This window comes from Pygocentrus nattereri, chromosome 24 (genome assembly GCF_015220715.1).
Source record: "Pygocentrus nattereri isolate fPygNat1 chromosome 24, fPygNat1.pri, whole genome shotgun sequence".
NCBI lineage: Eukaryota > Metazoa > Chordata > Actinopteri > Characiformes > Serrasalmidae > Pygocentrus > Pygocentrus nattereri.
In genome coordinates, this window is record NC_051234.1 from 30,047,481 (window position 1) to 30,068,451 (window position 20,971).

The 20,971-nt window shown below is 44.3% G+C and overlaps 1 protein-coding gene across 1 annotated transcript in view; it reads right to left on the reverse strand.

Moving 5' to 3' along the window:
- hs6st1b (heparan sulfate 6-O-sulfotransferase 1b) overlaps positions 1-20,544 on the reverse strand; it is a 120,825-nt gene extending 100,281 nt beyond the window's left edge. The window contains exon 1 of the mRNA XM_017710425.2: positions 19,677-20,544. Within this exon, the coding sequence (XP_017565914.1) occupies positions 19,677-20,194 (518 nt within the window). The 5' untranslated portion in view covers positions 20,195-20,544. The remainder of the gene's footprint in view (positions 1-19,676) is intronic.
- Positions 20,545-20,971: the final 427 nt, after the last annotated feature.

The window sequence follows — 20,971 nt, forward strand, 5'->3', positions numbered from 1 at the left end:
CCACATCCCACACACAGCTACAGGCATGCATCTCCTCCTCAGTGTAGCTCCAGAGAACTCAAGGCTGCAGCCAAGCCTCATCACAGCATTAATAAAGCGCACTCGCTGGAGTGTAACCTCGCCTCTGGCAAGCTCAACATATGTACTTCCCCTTTGTGTACAGCAGCCGCAGCAGCAGCAGTAGTGATATAAATAGTGCCATAAATGGATAATAATATCTCCAGTGAAACGTACATCAATCTCTCCTCTGTCTACTCCCACTCGTGCTCCCGTACCCCTCTCCGGAGGGACGGAGACCTCTGCAATGCCACGTGCCTGTGAGATGCTTCGTCCTTCAACTTGGCTTGGAAGTTTTTTAGCCTCCATCCAGATTTGCTCCTTCTGTGCTAGCCTTGTTTATACTCCACCAGGCCTTATTTCTACGCCATCGCTTGTTTTTGAGGGTCTCCTTGCCCATTAGAACTCAGTTACAAGGGGTGGCGGTTGAGATCTTCCCTCTGAAATGAGACCCTCAGATAAAAGAGCATCACTTCATTAACAGCTACTAGTGCCGCTCTGTAGGCGACCCTGCCCGTCTGCAGGGACAGCAGAGGAGTCGAAAGTTCAGCTCCTCACTGCTGGGCTTTAGTCATTTAGGGATCAAACGCCTTCAAAGAGGGGGGCAATTATTTATTATCACCCCCCACTAACTCTTCAGCGATATGCAGCTGAAGTTAGATGTTCTCTAGTTTATTGCTCGAATTTTCCCGTTCCACCTTAAATAGAGCAGCAGTTCTGAGGCCTGAGGTACCATAAGACATTGAAACGACATTAAACAGTGATTATCGTAATAAAACAGTGGTTGTCGGAATTTTTTAGCAGAGAAAACTCACATTTGTGGGTTTCTTTTCTGAGATGAAATAAGCTGGAACAGACAAAACAGAACCCGTAACGCCACATATACAAAATATAAGATTAAACCTACAACTACAGTGATTTTTATTCAATGTTTTACAAGCTGCGCTGCTCTAAACCCAGTTAAACAGGCCTCATTACGCTCAGTTTGTAAGGAAACGGAGCTGCTCAGTGTTCTTCAAGTACTGACGACGCTCAGAACAGCATTATGTGACATAATCGATCATGATAACGATAAAATATCACCACCCATCACCTTGGACCCTCACATCCTCTACTCAGCAGTTAATCAGAGCCATCTACTAACACTTTCACAGCTCACTGTAGCTGCTCTCTCTGTGCTGAGCTCAAGTGCTTTTCTACTGCAGCGGCAATTCATCACCACAAGGAAGTTTCACCTTCTCCCTCCACGCACGTAAACATGGTTCTTCAACGGTTCCTTAGGAAAATAGCTCTGTATAGAACCATTTGCGTGGCGAAAGGGTTCTTTGCATTGTGAAATGGTTCTTCAGATTGATGGAGAATGTGCTGCAGATGGTTCTATATAGGACCTTTTTTAAAAAGGGATCTACAAAGCACCCAAAAAGGGTTCTGCTATTGTTACAGGTTTGACATCATAACAATAGAGGAACCCTTTTGGGTGCTGTACAGAACCCTTTTTAAAAAATGTTCTATATAGTTCTTTAAAATGATGGAGAATGTGCTGCAGATGTGATGTAGATAAAACCACTGCAGTACCTTTGAGAGAACATTTAGAGCGTTCGTACCTTAGTGAACGAAACCTGCACAGAACCTTCATTTCTAACAGCGTAGAATGTATATTCATCTAATGATTAATACAGCAGACTTAACGTTTAATAAATCAGGGACTTCATACCTCAGATCGTGTTTTAAACATGAGAATCAGCTGCTTGTGTCTCGACGCACGAACTCGGACAAAAACTCAGCCAGAAACGAGAGCCGACACACAACAGGCGCTCAGAGTGGTCGGAGTCGGTCTCTTAGATGCAGTTCCGATGCTTCTGTCATCTGCGCGAAACCGCGGTACCTGCTCATATTTCTCTCCACTCACTTTTTAATTAGAGACCTGGCGCTGCTGTCCCAGTGCTAATTTGTGCTTATTCTGTGCTGCTCCTGCTCCTCGAGCGAGCTCGCCATTTCCCTCCAACAGAGGGGGAGGTGACAGATTGCCTGAGATCATCATGATAGGCTCCTAATCTATTATTAGCCTGCTTCCTCAAGATGGGCACGGCTTGTTTTTGCTTATAAAGAAGGGAAAAGTGTGAGACAAAAGCCAGCTGGTGCTCTTTCCATTCCTCCCTCACGCTCACTTGTTCTCATGCATGCCAGGGGGGGGGGGTCATGCATACAGCGTTCTGCAAAAGTCAGAGACCACCCTTCCGTTTATGTAGTATCCCGTCAAAGCGGCCATTAAGTGCAGGCTATTCGTTTTTCAGGAGAAATTTCTGAGGAGACTGGGTAAGATAACCCACTTACATGAAGAAGAGGAAACCTTAACCTTTTCTGCAACACTGTAAGCGAGTGACATCCCGTTCTTAATCCATAGGGTTTCATATGATGTCGGCACACTCTCTGCAGCTATAATAGCTTCTATTAATATAATAGCTTTACGGGAATTTTTGACCGTTCTTCCAGAATCGCATGAGAAGGCCTGGCTCCTATGGGTCTGAAAGGATGCGTAGCAGCTCAAGAAGAACCTCACTGAGAAAAGGAGACGGACACGTCAAACGAAGAAGCTGAACAGTGGACTGGCCACCCCAGAGTCCAGGCCTCAACACCACTGAATAGGTTTGGGAACTTTGGAGGTGTGGAAAAATATTCCAGCAGATTTCTTAGAAAAACTCCTGAAAAGAACGCCAAGCCGTAATAATATGAAGAGTAAACACACTAAACACTGAAAATGTGATAGTGTGTTTTTTCTGCTTTTTTCCTGATGCTGAAAAATGAATAACTTCCACATGATGGTTGTTTTGACTGGTAATGAAATAAATCAGGGGAGACTGTTTGCACAGCACTGCATGACCCCTATGTATTTAACATATGCACATAACACCTCTACTCTAACCTTAAACTCAACCATTGTCCACTGCACATTAGCCCTGTTTTTCTCTGGTCTTCCTACAAAATCAGGACTTTTTTGTCCCAAATATGTCCAAAAACAGACACAGACGCACTTACACACTTCTCAAGTGGTTAATCCCTAACCGTCCTTCAAATTCACACATGCAGCCACTGGGCACTAATCAAAGCCTGTCGTCTGCTTAAGCACTCATCACTCTGCAATTTGTCCTTGCCAGGAATCAATTTGGAGTGATCTCTGGACAGCCCCTGTCTCACGTCCAGCAGGAGAGCAGAGAAGATGGGGCCAAGTGCCGCATCAGCACAGACAGCTGAGAACTGGTCGTCACATCTGTTGAACAGTCACTTATTCGCGCCAGAGATTCACAGACCACTTTTTAATTGTCGCACTTAAGATTTTCATTTAGAAATAAACATTTTTACATCCGCAAAGAGCAAAGCTACAGAGCTAGCACTTTTCTGAGGCACAATCTGACGCAATGGCCTTACGTAAAAGGCCTCTGCACAGTTTTATCCTGTGCCAGGATGGTCCCTGGGGTCTCTCTTCCGCAAAGACCAGAGAAAAGCTCAGCACGGTCCCACCATCATCAACATGGTCCAACATGCACCACCTGTACAACATGGCAGTGAACAGACACAGTGACAGGTGCCTTGTAGGATCTGCTTAGGGTACAGTTCATGTTTATTTTTATATTTATTCATTTATGCAGAGGGTGTTTCCCGGATTGTGCTGACAGTGATGCATTTTATTAAGGAGGACCTTTCGGTAATTTCAGAATGACATAACACTTCGTAACAGGAACCGAAGGCAAGAATGTGAATTTATAGGGCGTTGGATTGAAAGAACGTGGGGCTTCAGGCCTGTTTCTGTCCCCAAACGTCAGTTATAACATAACTACATATAACTGGGCAACTCAAGGGCAACTCAAGGGCAACTCAAGGGCAACTCAAGGGCAACTCCCCTTCTCTCAACCTGCTCAAACGACAACTCCACCACTTGGGGCAGGACTGATCCTGGTTCAGATTCCTCTGTATTTATGACAGTCATTGTCACAAAAACTGACTCTAGAACAGCACTCCGACTGAAGTGGATCCCTTTCAGTTCACAGTAAGGCGTGCTGGGTCGTAAACCACACCAACAAGCCTGTGCAACCTTACTTAAGACTTAGTTGTGGTTTGAACTGGTTATGAGAAGTTTTGGCAATGTATTTGAACTGAATTGCTTTGGGCTATTTGGGTGACTATTGGATTCTAGTGTTAGCAACGTTAGTCTTACAGCTCCAGATCTACATTAAAGAAGCAAAATGTGGACTCAAAGCAGGTCTTGGTCGATCGAGTACGTGTTAATGTGACTTTCTGCCTTTCATATCCAGTTTGTAGGGAGGTGGTAGATGTATGTTCATGAACATTTTCTACTGAGCTAAATCGAAAGTCAAATCTGCTTGAAATAAACAAACAAACAATCCAATTACATACTAGATACCCTTCAACCAAGACCGTTCAATTCCAATGTATATTTATGTGTGGATTACATGAGCAAATAAGAATGCTCACTGATGAAACCCTGTAATTTGTATCTGACTGGATTGTGTCTATATGCTGTGACTCACAGTGGTTTTTACTGCTTACTGACTCATGAAATAACCACTTGTTTGTTTATATCAACCACTGATTAGTTCATCATGGAAACTGGACTTGTAAACATTCATCATGGCAAATAAATAAATTAGCCATTCAGAAGACGCTATTCACGAGGGAAAGTGCAGAGTGGCCAAATGCCAGCGCAGCAGCTTTCTTCCTGCAAAGGAGGCTGTTAACTGAGTGCTTCCATCTACTTTAATCTCAATGGGAAGTGCTGCTGCTCGGTCTAATCCCTCACTAGTCCAGCAGGCCTCTGCTTGGTTATTCCACGTCTTGCTGACCCCTGAGAGGGGACGCAGGGACAGTGAAACCTACCCCTTTGTTAGCTGCGGTGCTAACCCAAGCTCCACTGTGCCATTTGCACAGAATAAATGACACCATAATTCAGCACAGTTCACAATTCCTTACTTTTCTGGACTTCATAATGACCGCAGCTCTGCGTAGATGGTTTATAAAGACTGCTTGGGGCCTATTTGCCCAACGTGTGGCTCCAATGTGGTTCAGGACTAATTGTTAAGGATAAAAATGATCAAAATTTCAGGGCCTATATGCCCAACTCATATACTGGTTGGTCGACAATATCAGTTTATGGTCGGTTGATAAGAGATGATAATAGTTGATACTGAGGTCTTCTAGTGGTATCAACAAAAACATTGGTAAAGCAAATTAAGTGGACTGTTTTACACTCGAATGAACAAACATCTCTGACGCCTGAGGTGCTACGCTGACAGTCACCACCTGTTTGCTGATATCACAACTAGAAAACTGGTGAATTAGGTCTTAAGGTCGCACACAACTGTCAAAGTGGTTCAGGACACATATGAATAATTGAGAACAATAAAAATGATCGAGATTTTAGGGCCTATATGCTCAACTCATATACTGGTTGTTCGACAATATCAGCTGATATTAAAGTCTTTTAGTGGTATGGTCAAAAACTCAGTGGTTGAAGCATGGTTAAATCCAAAGGGGCACCAAGCCAATGACTTTTGTGGCCAAAAATTAAGAATTTTTTCAATTGCAGGAATGCGTTTATTGCATATACACTGGTTTTACAATGAACAAGCACACTTCAGTACCAAAAACCATCACTGGGCATTATGATGTTACTGGGATCACTGAAAATCAAACCAAAAACATGCATCCAAATTTTACCAAATGAACAGTTACCAGAACTAAAACATCTGTATCGCCATCAGTCACAAACTTTTCATATCACTCAGACCCTAAAATGGTAGCAACACTGAGAAAACGCTAAGTTAAAACATGGCGAGGTCGTTTTATCACGAAATAATCCTCCACCCTCACAACTCCTCTGAAGTCCAAGCTGAGCCCATCCTCCCTCGGGCAGTCTCTTTCCCCACTGCTGTGTATGAGTACAGTACAACGGTGGTGCCCAGCGCTAAAGGGATTTGAATAACTCCATAGTCTCCTTTGGTGTCGGCAGGCCTTAATCCCCACTGATCTGATTGGATTAGCACGAAGGCTGTCCCCGCGCTCAGACATGGCCGAGCAGCGGGCCATCCCGACCTATACACATATAGCCGCTATGCTTCAGGTGGTACTTACACGCAGACCCTCTGCACAGTCCCGAATTAATGACCCAGTTAGAGCAACAACTTACCCACAGCTGCCCGCCACCCAAAGCCATCTGAGCACTTTCACTTCTCAACTTCGATTCCACGAGCAGAAAGTGCACGACAGCCAAGACAAACGTACAGGAAGCTGTGGCTGACATCTGGAGACTAGGCCCTGTGGCTAGCTCGCCATGTCACAGACACGCAAGCAAAACCATGGCAAGATGCAATATTACACAGTACTGTGTTTAGAAAACATTATAAAAGACATACTTTGCGCACAAACAGAAAACGGACACTGTTAAGATCACATTTGACCGACAGCCGATTTGGTCCGACTCTGAAGACGAGACGACACTAAATTCCCAAACTGTCGTCACCACTGAGCAGCTTTTCAGTCGGCAGCTGTGACAGAAGAACCTAAACAACCTGGAATCAGCCAGAAATGAACCCAACACCATTCGCCAGATGTGTCTGATCTTCAGAGTCGTACCAAATCAGACTGAGCCGTAAAACTGGCCCAATATCAGGTTCAGCTCAGTTTGGTCAGCTTTTCCAGATCAGTATTAATGTTGTTTTGTTCCAGCCGGTCTGTAAAGCTTCTACAGTTTAGTTTGGCGTACAGTGTTGGGTTCATTTCTGGCTGATTCCAGGTTGTTCAGCTGTTCTTCTTCACAGCTGCCGACTGAAAAGCTGCTCAGTGGTGACGACAGTTTGGGAATTTAGTGTCGTTTCGTCTTCAGAGTCGGACCAAATCGGCTGTCGGTCAGATGTGGTCTTAACAGTGTCCATTTTCTGTTTGCGGCAAAATAAGAAGTAAAAACGTTTAAATGGCTTGAGCACCTCCTACAGCTGTCAAAGTTGTTGCTTAGCAACGGCATCTCAGCAGAGTGACACAGTGTTTGTGACGTCATGGTGATATAACAGCACATTTAGAACTGTCTTTAAGTTCTTTAAAGAACCACCCACTGAAAATTTCTTTAGGGAACTTCTATGACATTGTTCCGGCAACTCTTTCTAGCACTTTTATTTTTAAGTGTGCAGTGCGGGGGCGCAGGTTGGTAAAGTGGGCTGCTTCAATAATTCTCAATTTCACAAATTAGGCCATGCTCAGCATTTCTCTCCTCTCAAATGAGTTCTTTCTGGGACACGGTAATGGTGCGATATCAGTAAGGCAGCTCCAGTTCATGCTCTGCTGTCAGACAGGGTCAGCCGGAGTGAAAAGTCCCCCAATTACTGTCAAAGTGTGACCGAGGGGCTCTCATTGAATTAAGCTCAGTTCACACAAAATCTGCCCAATTCTAATTCAATCTAAGTACAAAAAAATTGCTCCTCAACATGATTATAGCCATCTTTATTCCTTCTTTCCTTCTCCTTACACATCTACAGACGGCAGAGCAGAGACAGCAGAGAGAGACTGTTATTAAGCTTGTCCGGAGGAAATTTCAGCTGATGATCAACAGCCTTATAAATATTCACAATGAACTTTAATTAATTAATTTAATTGCCTTTTTTGTTAGTTGTATACAACTAATAAAGTACAAGCAGCCAGATTGGACAACTGGCTCTCTTGGTTCCCTGTTGTCGATACTAAAGCCTCAAAGTCGAGCTCAAATAAGCAAACATTACTCACTGCTGCCCCCTAAAGGTGTTATAGCAGCAGACAGAAGACCATTCATTAGACCAATAACATGTCATTGTATGTTTTTTCCGCTATCTTTCAGCTTTTTTATTATCTTTATTAGTTTTTAATTGTATTTGCATTAAGGGTGCAACGATTATTCGACTTAGTCAACTAAAATCGATGAACAAATTAGTTGACAACTAACTGGTGACGCCATTATACGTCTTTCTCGCGTTCACTAGGAGCGTTTTGAGATTAGTGCTCACAGGAGAGTTAACAGCACGGCGGCTCAGTGTGAAGAAGATTCAGCTCGGAGAAGAGGGAGAAGAGCGAGACTCTCAGGAGCTCAGAGAAATACCGACTTTCCTCTGTTTCGGTAAAGATCGAGTGTAGACAGACAGCAAACAGCCAACATTCAAATTTAGAATGTTTTTTATTCACTTGATTAAAGGGAGACGTTGTGTTATATTTTCTTGCTGCTACTTTGCAGGTCCTTGGTTTGCACATTCTTGGTTGTAAAAAAATATTTGAGTTTTATTTTTTTATCTTTTGTATTAGCAGGACAGTTCATTAAAACAGTGGTTTCTTGAATGTTATCCATCTTCATTGTCTTCACAGCCTCAAGCTAAATTTAAATGCTAATAGCAACGTAAAAGTTAATGTTGTGATTCATAATCCGAATAATCGATTATTCGTTTCGGTTATCGATCGATTATTCGACTATCAAATTAGTCGTTTGTTGCAACCCTAATTTGCATCAATCCATTTAAATGCTGAACTGCTCAAGGAGCCAGAATTGGAATACTCCTTATGTTTCATTGGGAAAACATTGATGAAACATAAGAGCCGTAATGTGAGCACGCTGCCACTGAAGCTTGTTGAAGTTGTGAAGAGATAGTGCGGCTTATATCTCTAAATGCTGAGATTTAGAAGATTTTGAAGCTCAAAAACGGTTAAAATATAGTTTTTAGACAAACTAACACGGCTGCATCGTCCAATGAAGAGGAAAAAAACACCTGAAGGAAATGTCATCTTTCTATCAGCATTCAACAGCCATGTTTACATGCAGCCTAATAATTAATAATAATTGCGTAATTGGAATAGAATATGTCCACGTATACACTTCAATCAGAATAGTCTACACACTTCAAATGTCCGTGTTTCAGTCAGAAGTCGCGTCAAACCCAGGCTGAATCCCAAACGGCTCTGTAATCCCTAAATAGTGTCCTAGCAAGGAAGGTTTCGAAATTCCAGCTTCTCCAGCCAAACAGTGCCTCATTTATCGAGGGGGTGTGTCGGAGTCCCAAATGACTTTCTTAGCTGTATTATTCACTGTTGTGGTGCAGGATCCAGTATTAAAATTCCTATGCAGTGCACTATGTAGGGAGCAGGGAGCCGTTTGAGAAGAGGGCTGGATTAGTGCTAAATATGACGTGGTGGTAATTTAGTGACCACAAAGCACATTAAGCAGTGCTGTTATCATATGTTCATTGTTATACGACAAATAGTTAATAAGTTCATGAAATGACCGCTTCATGTCGCGCTTAAAACACACTTCCCTGAGATAAAAATCAGTGACGCCCAGCCTCTCGTAGCTTATCGCTTCATTCAAATGAAGCGCAGTAATGTTTTTTTAGCCTGGATGGCGGTGACTGTTGAGGTGACGGCTCCTACGAAGGCAGCGTACCAGGGAAAGAACTAGAACGTGGGAAAAACCGCTGAGAGTCACGATAACGGAAAGAAAGTGAAAGGCAAGGAAAGCCGAAGAGAACTTGCTCCTCGTTTGTCTCTGTGGACAGGCGGTTAAGGGCTTAGCGTGCTCGGAGCCCACGTGGGGCCGGCCTGTCCTTAGGCCTCGCACTAAATCACATCCTGGAGCCCAGCGCCGCTATTATTACCACCAGGATGCACCTTTCTCCACAACTACACCGGCATGCCAAAGAGGATTCACCCATTGAGAAGCTATTTATAACCCCTGATCCCGGCGCTCTCCTGACCCCCTTTCACAGTCAGCCGCCGAGCCTTTAATACTCCCACGATTTTAATACAGAAAGCGCTCCATTTTCCAGCTCCATCTCAACTGAAGGTGATCTTCAGAGTGGCCCATATGAATAAAGGGACGCTGAACATTCGTGTTTGAGCCCGTCAATGTCTGATTTTATCTTTATACGTTGCTCAGTAGGGCACGACGTAGCCGTACCAATCACCGTCATGATGTTGCCCTTTGTAATCGTGGTATCGCTGAAAGCTGAAATGTGTAAACTGGCAGTGTTTTTATTGCGCACTTGTTTTGTGTTTTACTGTGTGCTGTGATTATCCTGACCAGTTTTACATAAGTGATCTGCCATGTCAGTAAATTTAGCAGACCTTGTGCTCCCACTTCATTAAAGAACTTCGAAAATGAACTGCAGGTTATATCAGTCCAGTGCGACATCAATCCATGTCGATAAATATTCAATCACGTCCTGTGGAAAAGGAGTTTTTGTGCTTTTTCCTGAGTACGGTGCCACTCTGAGAAGCATTTACTGGTATTCTCCACGGTAAAATCCAACTCATGTATGACTCTGAGCATTAAAACATATTAAAAGACAGAAAAGGTTTCATTTTATGCAGCAATGTTGACTGTTACTGTAATAATACTGTACTGTGTATGCAATATGTATGGACAGTGAGTGGACACAGTGTTTAAAAACTCCAGCAGCACTGCTGTGTCTGATCCACTCAGACCAGTACAACACACTAACACACCATCACCACTATGTCAGTGTCACTGCAGTGCTGAGAACGATCCACCACCCAAACAGTACCTGCTCTGTGAGGGTCCATGGGGGTCCTGACCACTGAAGAACACGGTAACAGAGTATCAGAGAAACAGATGGACTACAGTCTGTAACTGTAGAGCTACAAAGTGCAGCTATACAGTAAGTGGAGCTGATAAAGTGGGCAGTGAGCGTAGAAACAAGGATGTGGTAAGAATGTTATGCCTGATTGGTGTGTGTGTGTGTGTGTGTGTGTGTGTGTGTGTGTGTGTGTGTGTGTGTGTGTGTGTATATATATATATATCGCTGCTGTTGTAAGAAAACCTCATATCTCCAAAATGGAAACTTCACAGGAGAAGGAAAAACTTACTTTACTTTCCATGTAAGTCAATGGAACCAGAATTTTTTCCAATAATTTTTGGCCGTTTATTTTGGTCCTTCATTCATGAAATTTACACAAAACTGAAAATCGACAAAAATGGAGAACAAGGTTTTGCTCTGACAACAGTGATATGCATATAACTGCACAGTCACACCACCTGATATCTTAGACAAATGCACACGCACAACACGTAACTGACCCAAGTAACAACTCTTAAAGGAAAACGTCTGTCCGAATTATCAATGCTTCCGTATCAATCTGCCCATGCCTACTCTTCCAAGGCAACATATATCTAGATAAGATTATCCCTAAAGGAATCTGAGTTTACTTACTGGAACTTCAGCTGCCCTGAACTGGACTGGAACTGGGGGCAAACCTCTAATGTTGAAACACTTCACCATTGCCAACAGCTAATCCTCCAGAATGGATGTATGATTAACATTAAGCCAATCAATACAGACTCTTTTTCGCTTTTTTCCATAATTGCCAATCGGCCTGACACTAAAGTATCGATTCCCACCCTTTTCACAAGTCCTTCCTTTAGCTTAGGTGTCCGAATAGGCCTTAAATAGACTTAATATCCAGGAACGGTTGCCCGAAGAGGTTCAGGGCCAAATTTAGCTCAAAAGCCCCACTGTCTGCATCAGTGCCACTACTGTGTCCAACCCAGATCTGTGACAACCAGCCATGTCTCTTCTGACTGCCCACACAGCCGGGCAGTTCAGGAATCAGAGACGTGTGGGAAAAGCCTCGCTGCATTCTAATCAGCCAAAACAAACGCAGGGCCGTAAAACAAGGGTGGAAGGGACGTGAAGAATAACGTTGTTTGCCGTGTGACTGTTTAGTCGAGCAGCTGTCTCGCTCACTGTTGACTGTCTTGCAAACAGTCTGCTGCTGGGGGAGGTCGACAGGCTGGTGTGAGCGGTCAGCGTCGGCGCATTTGAGGGGGAATAATAGATACAGAAGTGAAAATGACCAGCTCATTCAATAAAAGCACTGTTTACAAATGGAAGCTTTAATGTTGGCATTGAGGTTCAAATCCACTCCATGTGCCAAATGTGGCTGGGGGCACACGGCATATGCAAATGAGGCCTCTAACCAATCACTATGGAGATAAACCATGGTATTGATGGAACCCAAGAAAAGTAAAATCATTTGGTGCGAACAAAGCAGGTCGTTATCCAGGAAAATGAAGACATCAGACGACAAACTGGAAGTAGCTTGAACGACTGACTGGAACGAAACTTCTTTCAGGTTAACCTGAAGCTGAATCTGGCCCTGCAGACGTTCTAAGGCTCTGTCCAAACAGCAAAACCCTACCACTCTTTGTGGCAGAAGGAATTTGCAACTTTATGTTTTCATGGTTGAATCTCTGATGCACCACACTGAGTTCTCAAGCTCCTCACCTGACGTGAGAAACTTTAAAACGATGCATTAAGAAAAACATAACACAAGAAGCAACATGTACACTGAATTGGTGCAGCTGCCTGAGAATAATGTGTTCCCAATGCTCTACTTACCAGCTTCCCTCCAAACCTTTCCAGGCGATACCTTGAGATGCCGTACTCGCCAAGACAAAACACAACGAACCAAGCTTCCTATACTTTGGAGCAGCCATGCTCTCCAGCAAGAATGTTCAGTAGATGACTGACTAGGCTGACTATTCACTGAAAAAACGATGGGTTGAATTAAACCGATTCAGTCCAATTCAATCCATTTTGAACAGATCCCTTTCAAACTCAAAACTGGGATCCTTTTTTCAGACTTTCATGTATTATATGATATATCGTTGCTGTCGGAAGAAAACCTTGTATCTCCATTTTTGTCATTTTGACCGTTGAAAGTATCTGTTACTCTTTACACTGTTTGTAAATTTTACGATGGATGGACTAAAAGAAATTCCCCTACATGACACCCTTCTTCTTCTTCTGAGGGTCTCTTCTTTGCTATTTTTTTAAGGATCCCACCGTCAATAATCAAAACTATACTTTATATATATCTGGGGGCGTCCCACCAGAGTGAAGGGCCTCAGTATAAAAGGCCTCAAAAATTCTGAGTATATTTTTTTAATTAAACATTCACAAAAATGTTATTTAAAGGGGATGTATTACGCTCACTTTCATAAGTGTTCATAATTTTATTTTTGGGTCTACTAGAATAGATTTATAACTTGAATCTTCCAAAAACACATTATGTTCCTCATACTACAGATCTCTACACACCTTCTGTCGGAAATTAGACCTCCTGTGCCTTTAAGCCCCGCCCGCATTGCCGAACGCAAGCGGTGTGGTTATTTTTCTGCCTTGTCTCTAGAATCATCCTCATGCCTCACTGATGAAACTAAACAAAAAAGTCAAAGTTTATTTATATTGTGCTTTTCACAAGTGGCAATGTCGCAAAGCAGCTTTACAGAAAACTCCGGCTCCGGACCCCCTGAGCAAGCCAAAGGCGACGGCGGCAGGATAAACTCCCTAAGAACAAGAGGAAGAAACCTTGAGAGGAACCAAGATTTAGTTACATTAGTATGAAGTATTAAAATACAGAAAAGCAGGAGAGTAAAGAGGTCGAGTCTGTGCAGCAGCAGCATCAACAGGAGGGTCAGTTCATGCAGGTGAGGTTTGCCTATCGTTGTATAGTAGGAAGCTCCATGGTGGTCAAACTGGTCCAGGAGTTGGGCCAACTGTACTAGTTCTCAACTGTATTAGGTCTCATGCAGATAAACTGCACATTAATTTCAACTCCTTCACATTTATACAGCCAAATTCCCATAAAAGTCAATTCCTCTGAAAATAATTCCTGTAAAAGCTTCTCAGTTAAACGTAAAGATCTGCTGCTGTCAGAAGAAAACCTCACATCTCCATTTCTGATGTTTTCCAGTTTTCAGTATCATTTGAAAATGCCAGTTGTCCTTTACTTTATTTGTTTCATGATGAATGGGCCAGAAGAAATGGCTCAAAACAGCTTGGGAAAAAATCTGGTTCCATTGACTTACATTAAAAGTAGAGTAGGTTTTCTCGTTTTCCTGTAAAGTTACCATCTTGGAGATACAGGGTTTTCGTTTGACACCAGCGATGTGTTTATTTAGAAATACGTTCTATTCGCGTAGACGTTTAAAACCAGTAAATAAATCGACGCTTTTTCATTGAATTAGTTACAACTGAAGTGGAAAAAACGAAGTAGGACTTGATTGGGAAATATTAAGAGAAATGGCCTTATATTCCATTTTAAATGGATCAATTCTGTCAAACACTTTCACTGACACCGCACACCACCGAATAAGCACTGGGCATGGTGAGAGAACACCCACAGCTGCTCAACCCCAAATTTCAGATGCCATTACTACTGCCATCTGTCTGCTGCCACCTCAGTCCATCCCAGTCTACACTGCAGGGTGAGGATCGGCTAGGATACTAACCAACACTGACACTTCCTTCAGGAGCTGCTGTTCTATTTCTAGTAGAGCCACGCTGTGAACTAAAGCACTCAGCGTGTGTGTGTGTGTGTGTGTGTGTGTGTGTGTGTGTGTGTGTGTGTGAGAGAGAGAGAGTGTGTGGAGGGGTGGGCTATCACAGAGATTACCCCAGGGACATGCAGATAATCGAGTCTTTACTGCGGACTTTATGATGATCATAATGAGTTACTGCAGCTACCATAAAACCCATTAAAGAGCAGGAGATTAATCCAGTTCTCGCTCTGAATTACATACCAGTTCTGGAAGAGCGTCAATAAACCCTTTCACGGAAAGTTTAGTGACTGTGGCAAAACGAGCACTGACTCCGTAGTGAGGGCAGGTCATGGAAGACGTTCTCACAATACACAATATGTCTCACGATATTTAGCTTTATCTTTATTTGAGAACAGGTTGGAATCTGTGACATGCACTGGGAAAACAGGAGTGCCAGATTTACCAAAAGATATGAAAAATTACAAGTGCGGTCATTTTTTAATTCAACAATCACAAAAAAAAGACTTTTTTAAGGAAAACAGGAGGAAAAAAAAATCAAAGGACTGGTCAAAATGCGGACTCAACAAAACAGGCATGGGAAAATACGTTTTGGAATTTCAACACTGAAAAATGAAAAATTTTCAGACATTTGAAACAGTGAAGAGAAATTTTAAACCATGTTGTTTACACACCCGTCACTTCTTCTTTTGAGGGTCTCTATTTCGCTATTTTTTAAGGATCCTACCGTCAATAATCAAAACTATACATCTGGGAGCGTCCCACCAGAGTGAAGGGGCGAGGTCAGTCATTTATAAAAGTATAATGATTTTTTTTTTGTTATTTTTTTAATTCAACATTTGCAAAAATGTTATTTAAAGAGAACGTATTAATGCTCATAATATAATTTTTGGGTCTACTAGAATAGATTTATAGCTTCAATCTTCCAAAAACACATTATGTTTCTTATACTATAGATCTCTATTCACCCTTTGTCTGAAATTAGAGCTCCTGCGTCTTTAAGCCCCGCCTCCTGACGGGCCCAGCATGCTCTGATTGGTCAAGTGCCAGAGCGGTTCCGCCCCTGTCTTGCAGTCTGCAGACAGACCGTTCTCTCCTGAGCAGCTGAAACTCTGCTGAGACTGTTTCTCCAGCGGTGTCGGTTCTGCCGTATCAGCTTGAGCCAGAGTTGATCCTGAAAGTCCGGTCAGCGTCTCCACTCGGCTACAACACTGAACACACTTTTCCACCACAAGTAATTCCTGTGAACTTTATGAGGGCGTGCCAAGCTTGCCAGCAGGCGGGCAATCAGAAGTGTGTTACGAGATGATGTCATCTTGTAACAAAGGAATAGGGCCAGAACTCCAACGAGGCATTTCAGGCATTTGTATTCAGAGCTTTGCAGCTTTGAAGACCCATTTACAGGCACAAAAAGTAGATCTAACACTAAAGGAAAGGGAAAAACAGGCCCCCTTTAAGAAACCTAATGACGTAAAAGGGCTAATGCGTTACGCAGCTTATAGAGTTAATATACACTGGCTTTTGTTCACAGGCTCATCTTTTTATGGTACATGCAGTAGTTCTAGTGTTGACCCCTCGCAATATACACAGAAAAGCATATTCTAGCATAATTCACATTGATAACATTGATAACTTCTTACAGCCCAGCCCCACTTCACAGCGACAGCACATTGTCAAAGGGCAAACTTCGGAGATCTCAGTTCTAGGCCATGTGCACTACACACGGTGTAAAAATGAACCTTTAGTAGCTTCAATGAATTATATAACACTTCCATCAGAGGGCATGCACAGGCCACATTGCCAGCCCTCGTGGATGAAGCTTTGCTTGTTGATGCTTGGCTGTCGCTGGAAGCGCGAGCTCATGATGCACGCCAGCAATAACCACAGGCTCTTCTGGCAGAGCAGCCCAGATTAGGTCCATGCTTCAAGACCTAATTGATGTGCTCAGCCGACAGTGTAAGGCATTAGGCCACTTGAGCTGGTTTTTATACCCCCTCCCCAACCCACCCCCGATTGGACATAACCATCCATGAAATGCCCAATTTCCATCAGCCCGGCCCTGCAGCCGACTGGCCCTGAATCTCTGCCCACTCTATTCAGCCCTAAACGGCAGCTCAGTTTTCTCTGCTCCCTCTGCCACGGAGCTCACAGCAGGGGTTCTGCGGTACAACGTTCATCAGAAAAACCACGGACGGGCCATGTTCCAGCTGAGGAACACGGCAAAGGAGTAGGAGGGGAAGGGAAAAAAGCCTGGGTGTGTTAGTGCATGCCTCATTTGTCTGAACCATCGCTACAGCTCTCTGAAACATGAGTCACAGTGTGCATCACATACATGAACAGTGGACTGTAAACAATCTGTGGTGTTAAGGAATGATGAATGGCTTCTTTCTATAGACTCACGCCGCCGTTTTGTGAAGTTCCCATGGAATTAACTGACATTTTCTCAAGGAATGAACTGCTATTTCCCAAAATGACTGAGATGTACGTATGAAACGCTCCCCTCTAGAGAACCTTCACATCAAGAGAAAGTCAGAATTGGTCCCAAGAGTGGCGATAGGATCCAGACGTCTGGATCCTATCTTCTAAAAGCGACCTCACAGAACACCGACAATTGAAATGGTTATCGATATGCTGCCCCCTGCCTGAGATATCATTTTTATTCTGACCTAAAACATATTCATATTGGAGAGTTAAAGTTGTAGCACCCAAAAAAGACGAAGCCTACCAGATATCACAGCCATTATCAATATTACAACTTAGAAGGCCTGTGTAGGTCCAGTTTGGACCTAAATAAAACGGCTATGTTTGCATTGTAGACATGATGACTCCTGGTTTCTGTCATCACCACTTCAATTGCAAAGGAATTAGAGCTGGTAAGATTCTGTACCATTACACATTTCATGTAAAACCACTCCCAATGACCTTATTTACATCGCCACAGTGGAGCTATGCAGAAATTTTGAAAGGCAACACAATCTGATAAACACTACCTGAAGTAGACTAATAACAGATAAGGCAGAACAGCAGAAACGACTGTGTTACATGTTGAGCTGACAAAGTGGAGAAGCTGCGATCACACTTAGGAAAAAAAAAAAACACTGTTTGGGTTTTCCGTCGTTGAACTAAAGCCAGAGGAAACACTGAGCTTTTATCTCATCACGTTTAAGGTTTACTTTAGAGGGAAGAGTTTAAAGATGACGTCCACCAATTTTTGCACGCGTCTGCATAATTACAGCACTGCAATGTAAACAAAGTCATTCAGAGTGGTTTGGTGTAAAACGCTCCATTCTTGAGAAACAGCCAGAACGGTTCACAGTGGGGATGATAGGAACCAGACGTCCACCTCTAAAAGCTCCCTCACTGAAAGTTATTACATGAAATGGTTATGAATTCACTGCCTGAATACTGAGACACTGTTTAATGATAGTTCTGAGCAGATTATGCTCTAAAATGAGGGTTTTTTAATGTATTCATACCGAGAGGAGAACATGCAGGGCAAAATATATGGCAAAACAGCACCCAAAGTAATTTTATCTTTTAAGATTTATCACCATTTCCCCAACATTAACGTTACATATATAAAAACTCAGAAGACACATGTAGGTCCGCTGGCTGTGAAAATTAAAGCTATATTTGTGCTGGAAATATTGAGAGCCTGGGTTCCCACCATCGCCGCTGTACGGAAATCTGAGTCAGTGAGTGTCTCCACAATGAGCCACTTCACGTTAAACCTCTCTGAATGACTTTGTTTCCATCTCAAACCCCTGAATTAAGCAGAAATTTTGGAAAATCAGTGGGATTCCCCTTTAAACAAACAGACTGGCGTGGCTGACAATTAACGTAAGCTTACAGCCACCAAGCAGCATGCTGTCATCCACAACATCAGCATTTACCTAACGACTGTTTTCCAAGGCTGTAACTGATACGCAGCGTCAGTGCTGTGTCATGTTTGCGGCAGCAGCCTGTCAGTTTGAGCTCTTTAGAAAAAAAAAACGCGAGTTGTGGTTCAGCTCTTGTAGCGAAACTGGCTGAGTGGACTTTCCCGAAAACAGACAAACAAGAAACATGCTGATCTCGACGCGTCACGTCTCATCGACTATTTTGTCGTTCCAGTGTCGCCGATTTAAATATCCCTTCTTTTCCGAGGCCGTTGGCTGCTCGGTCAGCAGGGACACCGGGCGAGAGGAGTGCGGTTGAGATTAGGTAGATGTACATGGTAGGTGTTTCAGAACTGAGGCATAATTATTGGCCCAGGGCAGAACAACAAAGCAGCTGGAGTCTCGCATTGGTACGAAAACCAGTAGGAAACGTCCACGTACGATGCTGAAGTCTAGCTCTGGCTGTCCTGTTTAATGGAGGATAAACAGGAAACGTCTTCATCTCAGAATAAGATACTTTTGTTGTTGTTGTTGTTGTACAGAGGTGTGGAATGATTGCTGACATCCCAGCCACTTTCACATTCGGTGTAATCCTTGGCTTGGGACATTGTGCGTTGTCAACCCCCTGACTGTTGCTTTAAAGGGCAACTCCACCAACTTTCCAAAAATTCTACAACAGGGGTGTCCAATCTCAACCGCAAAGGGCCGGCATGGCTCCAGCAAAGCAGGAGGTCACCTGATTACATGTTTGAAGACTAAGACTAACTGATTAAAGTAGTAGAATCGGGTGAGCTCCGGCCTGTTTGGAGTGAAAACCTGCAGCCACGCCGGCCCTTTGAGGACAAGACTGGACACCCCTGTTTTACATATTTAAACTGCTGAGATGTAAACAAAGCCGTTCAGAGTGGGCTAGTGTGAAACCCTCCGCTCTAGAGAAACTGACAGATGTCTTCACAGTGGTGGTGATGGGAACCAGACGTCCACCTCTAAAAGCTCCCTCACAGAAATACAGTATATATGGATATGTGCTGCCTGGGGTCCGACACATGCTTCATGATAGTTCTGTGATTAAAATTTGAGATGTGTTTGGAGGCAAAACAGCCCCTCGAGGAAACTTGTAGTTTTCAGGATTTTATCAAAAAGCTCAGGAGGCACGTGTAGGTTTACTGGTGGCTTTGGACAGTAATTAAATGGCTCGAACCCTTTCACACCAAACCGACTCGGAATGACCCTGTTCACATCTCCATCCAGAAAAAAGACAGAAAATCTGGTGGGGTTGCCCTTCACAGGAGCTCCAAACCCGCACTGACAAACAATAAGAACAATAAGGACAGTGAGCAGCAGAAGCAGGAGCCTACCTCAGCTTCTTGCTCTTGCTCTCCTTCTTGTTGAGGACCCCCGGCACGCAGTTGGTGAGCTCGGTCCAGTCCGCGTGCAAACCGCAGCTCCAGCCCGTGGAGAAGCGCGAGAAGAGCCACGTCTCCTTTCGGTTGGGCCGGTAGCAAGTGCACTTCTTCTGGCCCGGGCGGCAGTCGCAGGGCACTTCCAGCCGCACGTTCTGCACCAGGTGGCGGCCGAAGGTGGTACCGCCGGTCTTCTGGATGTGGAGGAACACGATCACGTCCTCGCCCTTGATCTCGAAGTCCACGGCTCGCTCCAGGTCCCTGACGGGGAAGTAGTACTTCTTCACGTAGTGCGGGTCCGGGGTGGGGAACATGGTCATGTCCTCCTCGCCCAGGTAGCCGTGCGGGGAGCCGAAGCCGATCACGCCGGGGGCCACGTACTGGTACAGGATCAGCATGAAGAACACGGAGCCCACCACGATCAGCAGGAATTTGCTGGCCCGCTCAGCCATGGTCCCTCCCGCCTCGGTCATGCGTTACCATCGCTCAGACATCGGGCTCCAGAGGGAGGGAGCGAGGGGCGCAGTGGGCTGGCTGCTACTTCGCTTCGCTCTTTCTCTTTCGCCTCCATAAAGACGGGCTGGCTGCCCGGGGTCAGGGGCGCAGACTGACACGGCTCGGCTCTGGACACATCGCGCCCCCCCCACCTTTTTCCGAAATGTGCTCGAGAAACGGACAAATCCACGCAAAGCAGCGCGCGCTTCCTCTTCCTCCTCTACCCGAGCGTGGACGACTCGTCCGAGGCGCCGCGCAGCTCACACTGGCTGGCTCGCCTGCTGAGAGCATGCAGCGAGCACGACACACACACACACACACACACACACACACACACACACACACACACGAGCGAGTGAGCGGAGAGGGGAAAGGAGCCGAGCGCTTTTAATTCTTTGTTTAGCGTTCAGCGCCCACGCTGGATTTGGGGAAGCGAGGCGGCTCACAGCCTGACCCAACCACACTGTAGTAAACAGTGAGTATAACGCCGCTGTAGAGGAGTAGAGTCCACTGCGCTTTGCACTTAAACACCTCAGTACATTCTTTAATAAACTAGAAATAAGAATAATAATATGCTTTAATACAGAATTCACAACCTTTGGTCATTAGACCTCTGCCTGTAACCCATCCGTGCAGTGGAGCACCCACATACACGCACGCTAGGGGGCAGTGAGCACACATGCCCGGAGCAGTGGGCAGCCCTATCCACAGCACCCGGGGAGCAGTTGGGGGTTAGGTGTCTTGCTCAAGGGCGC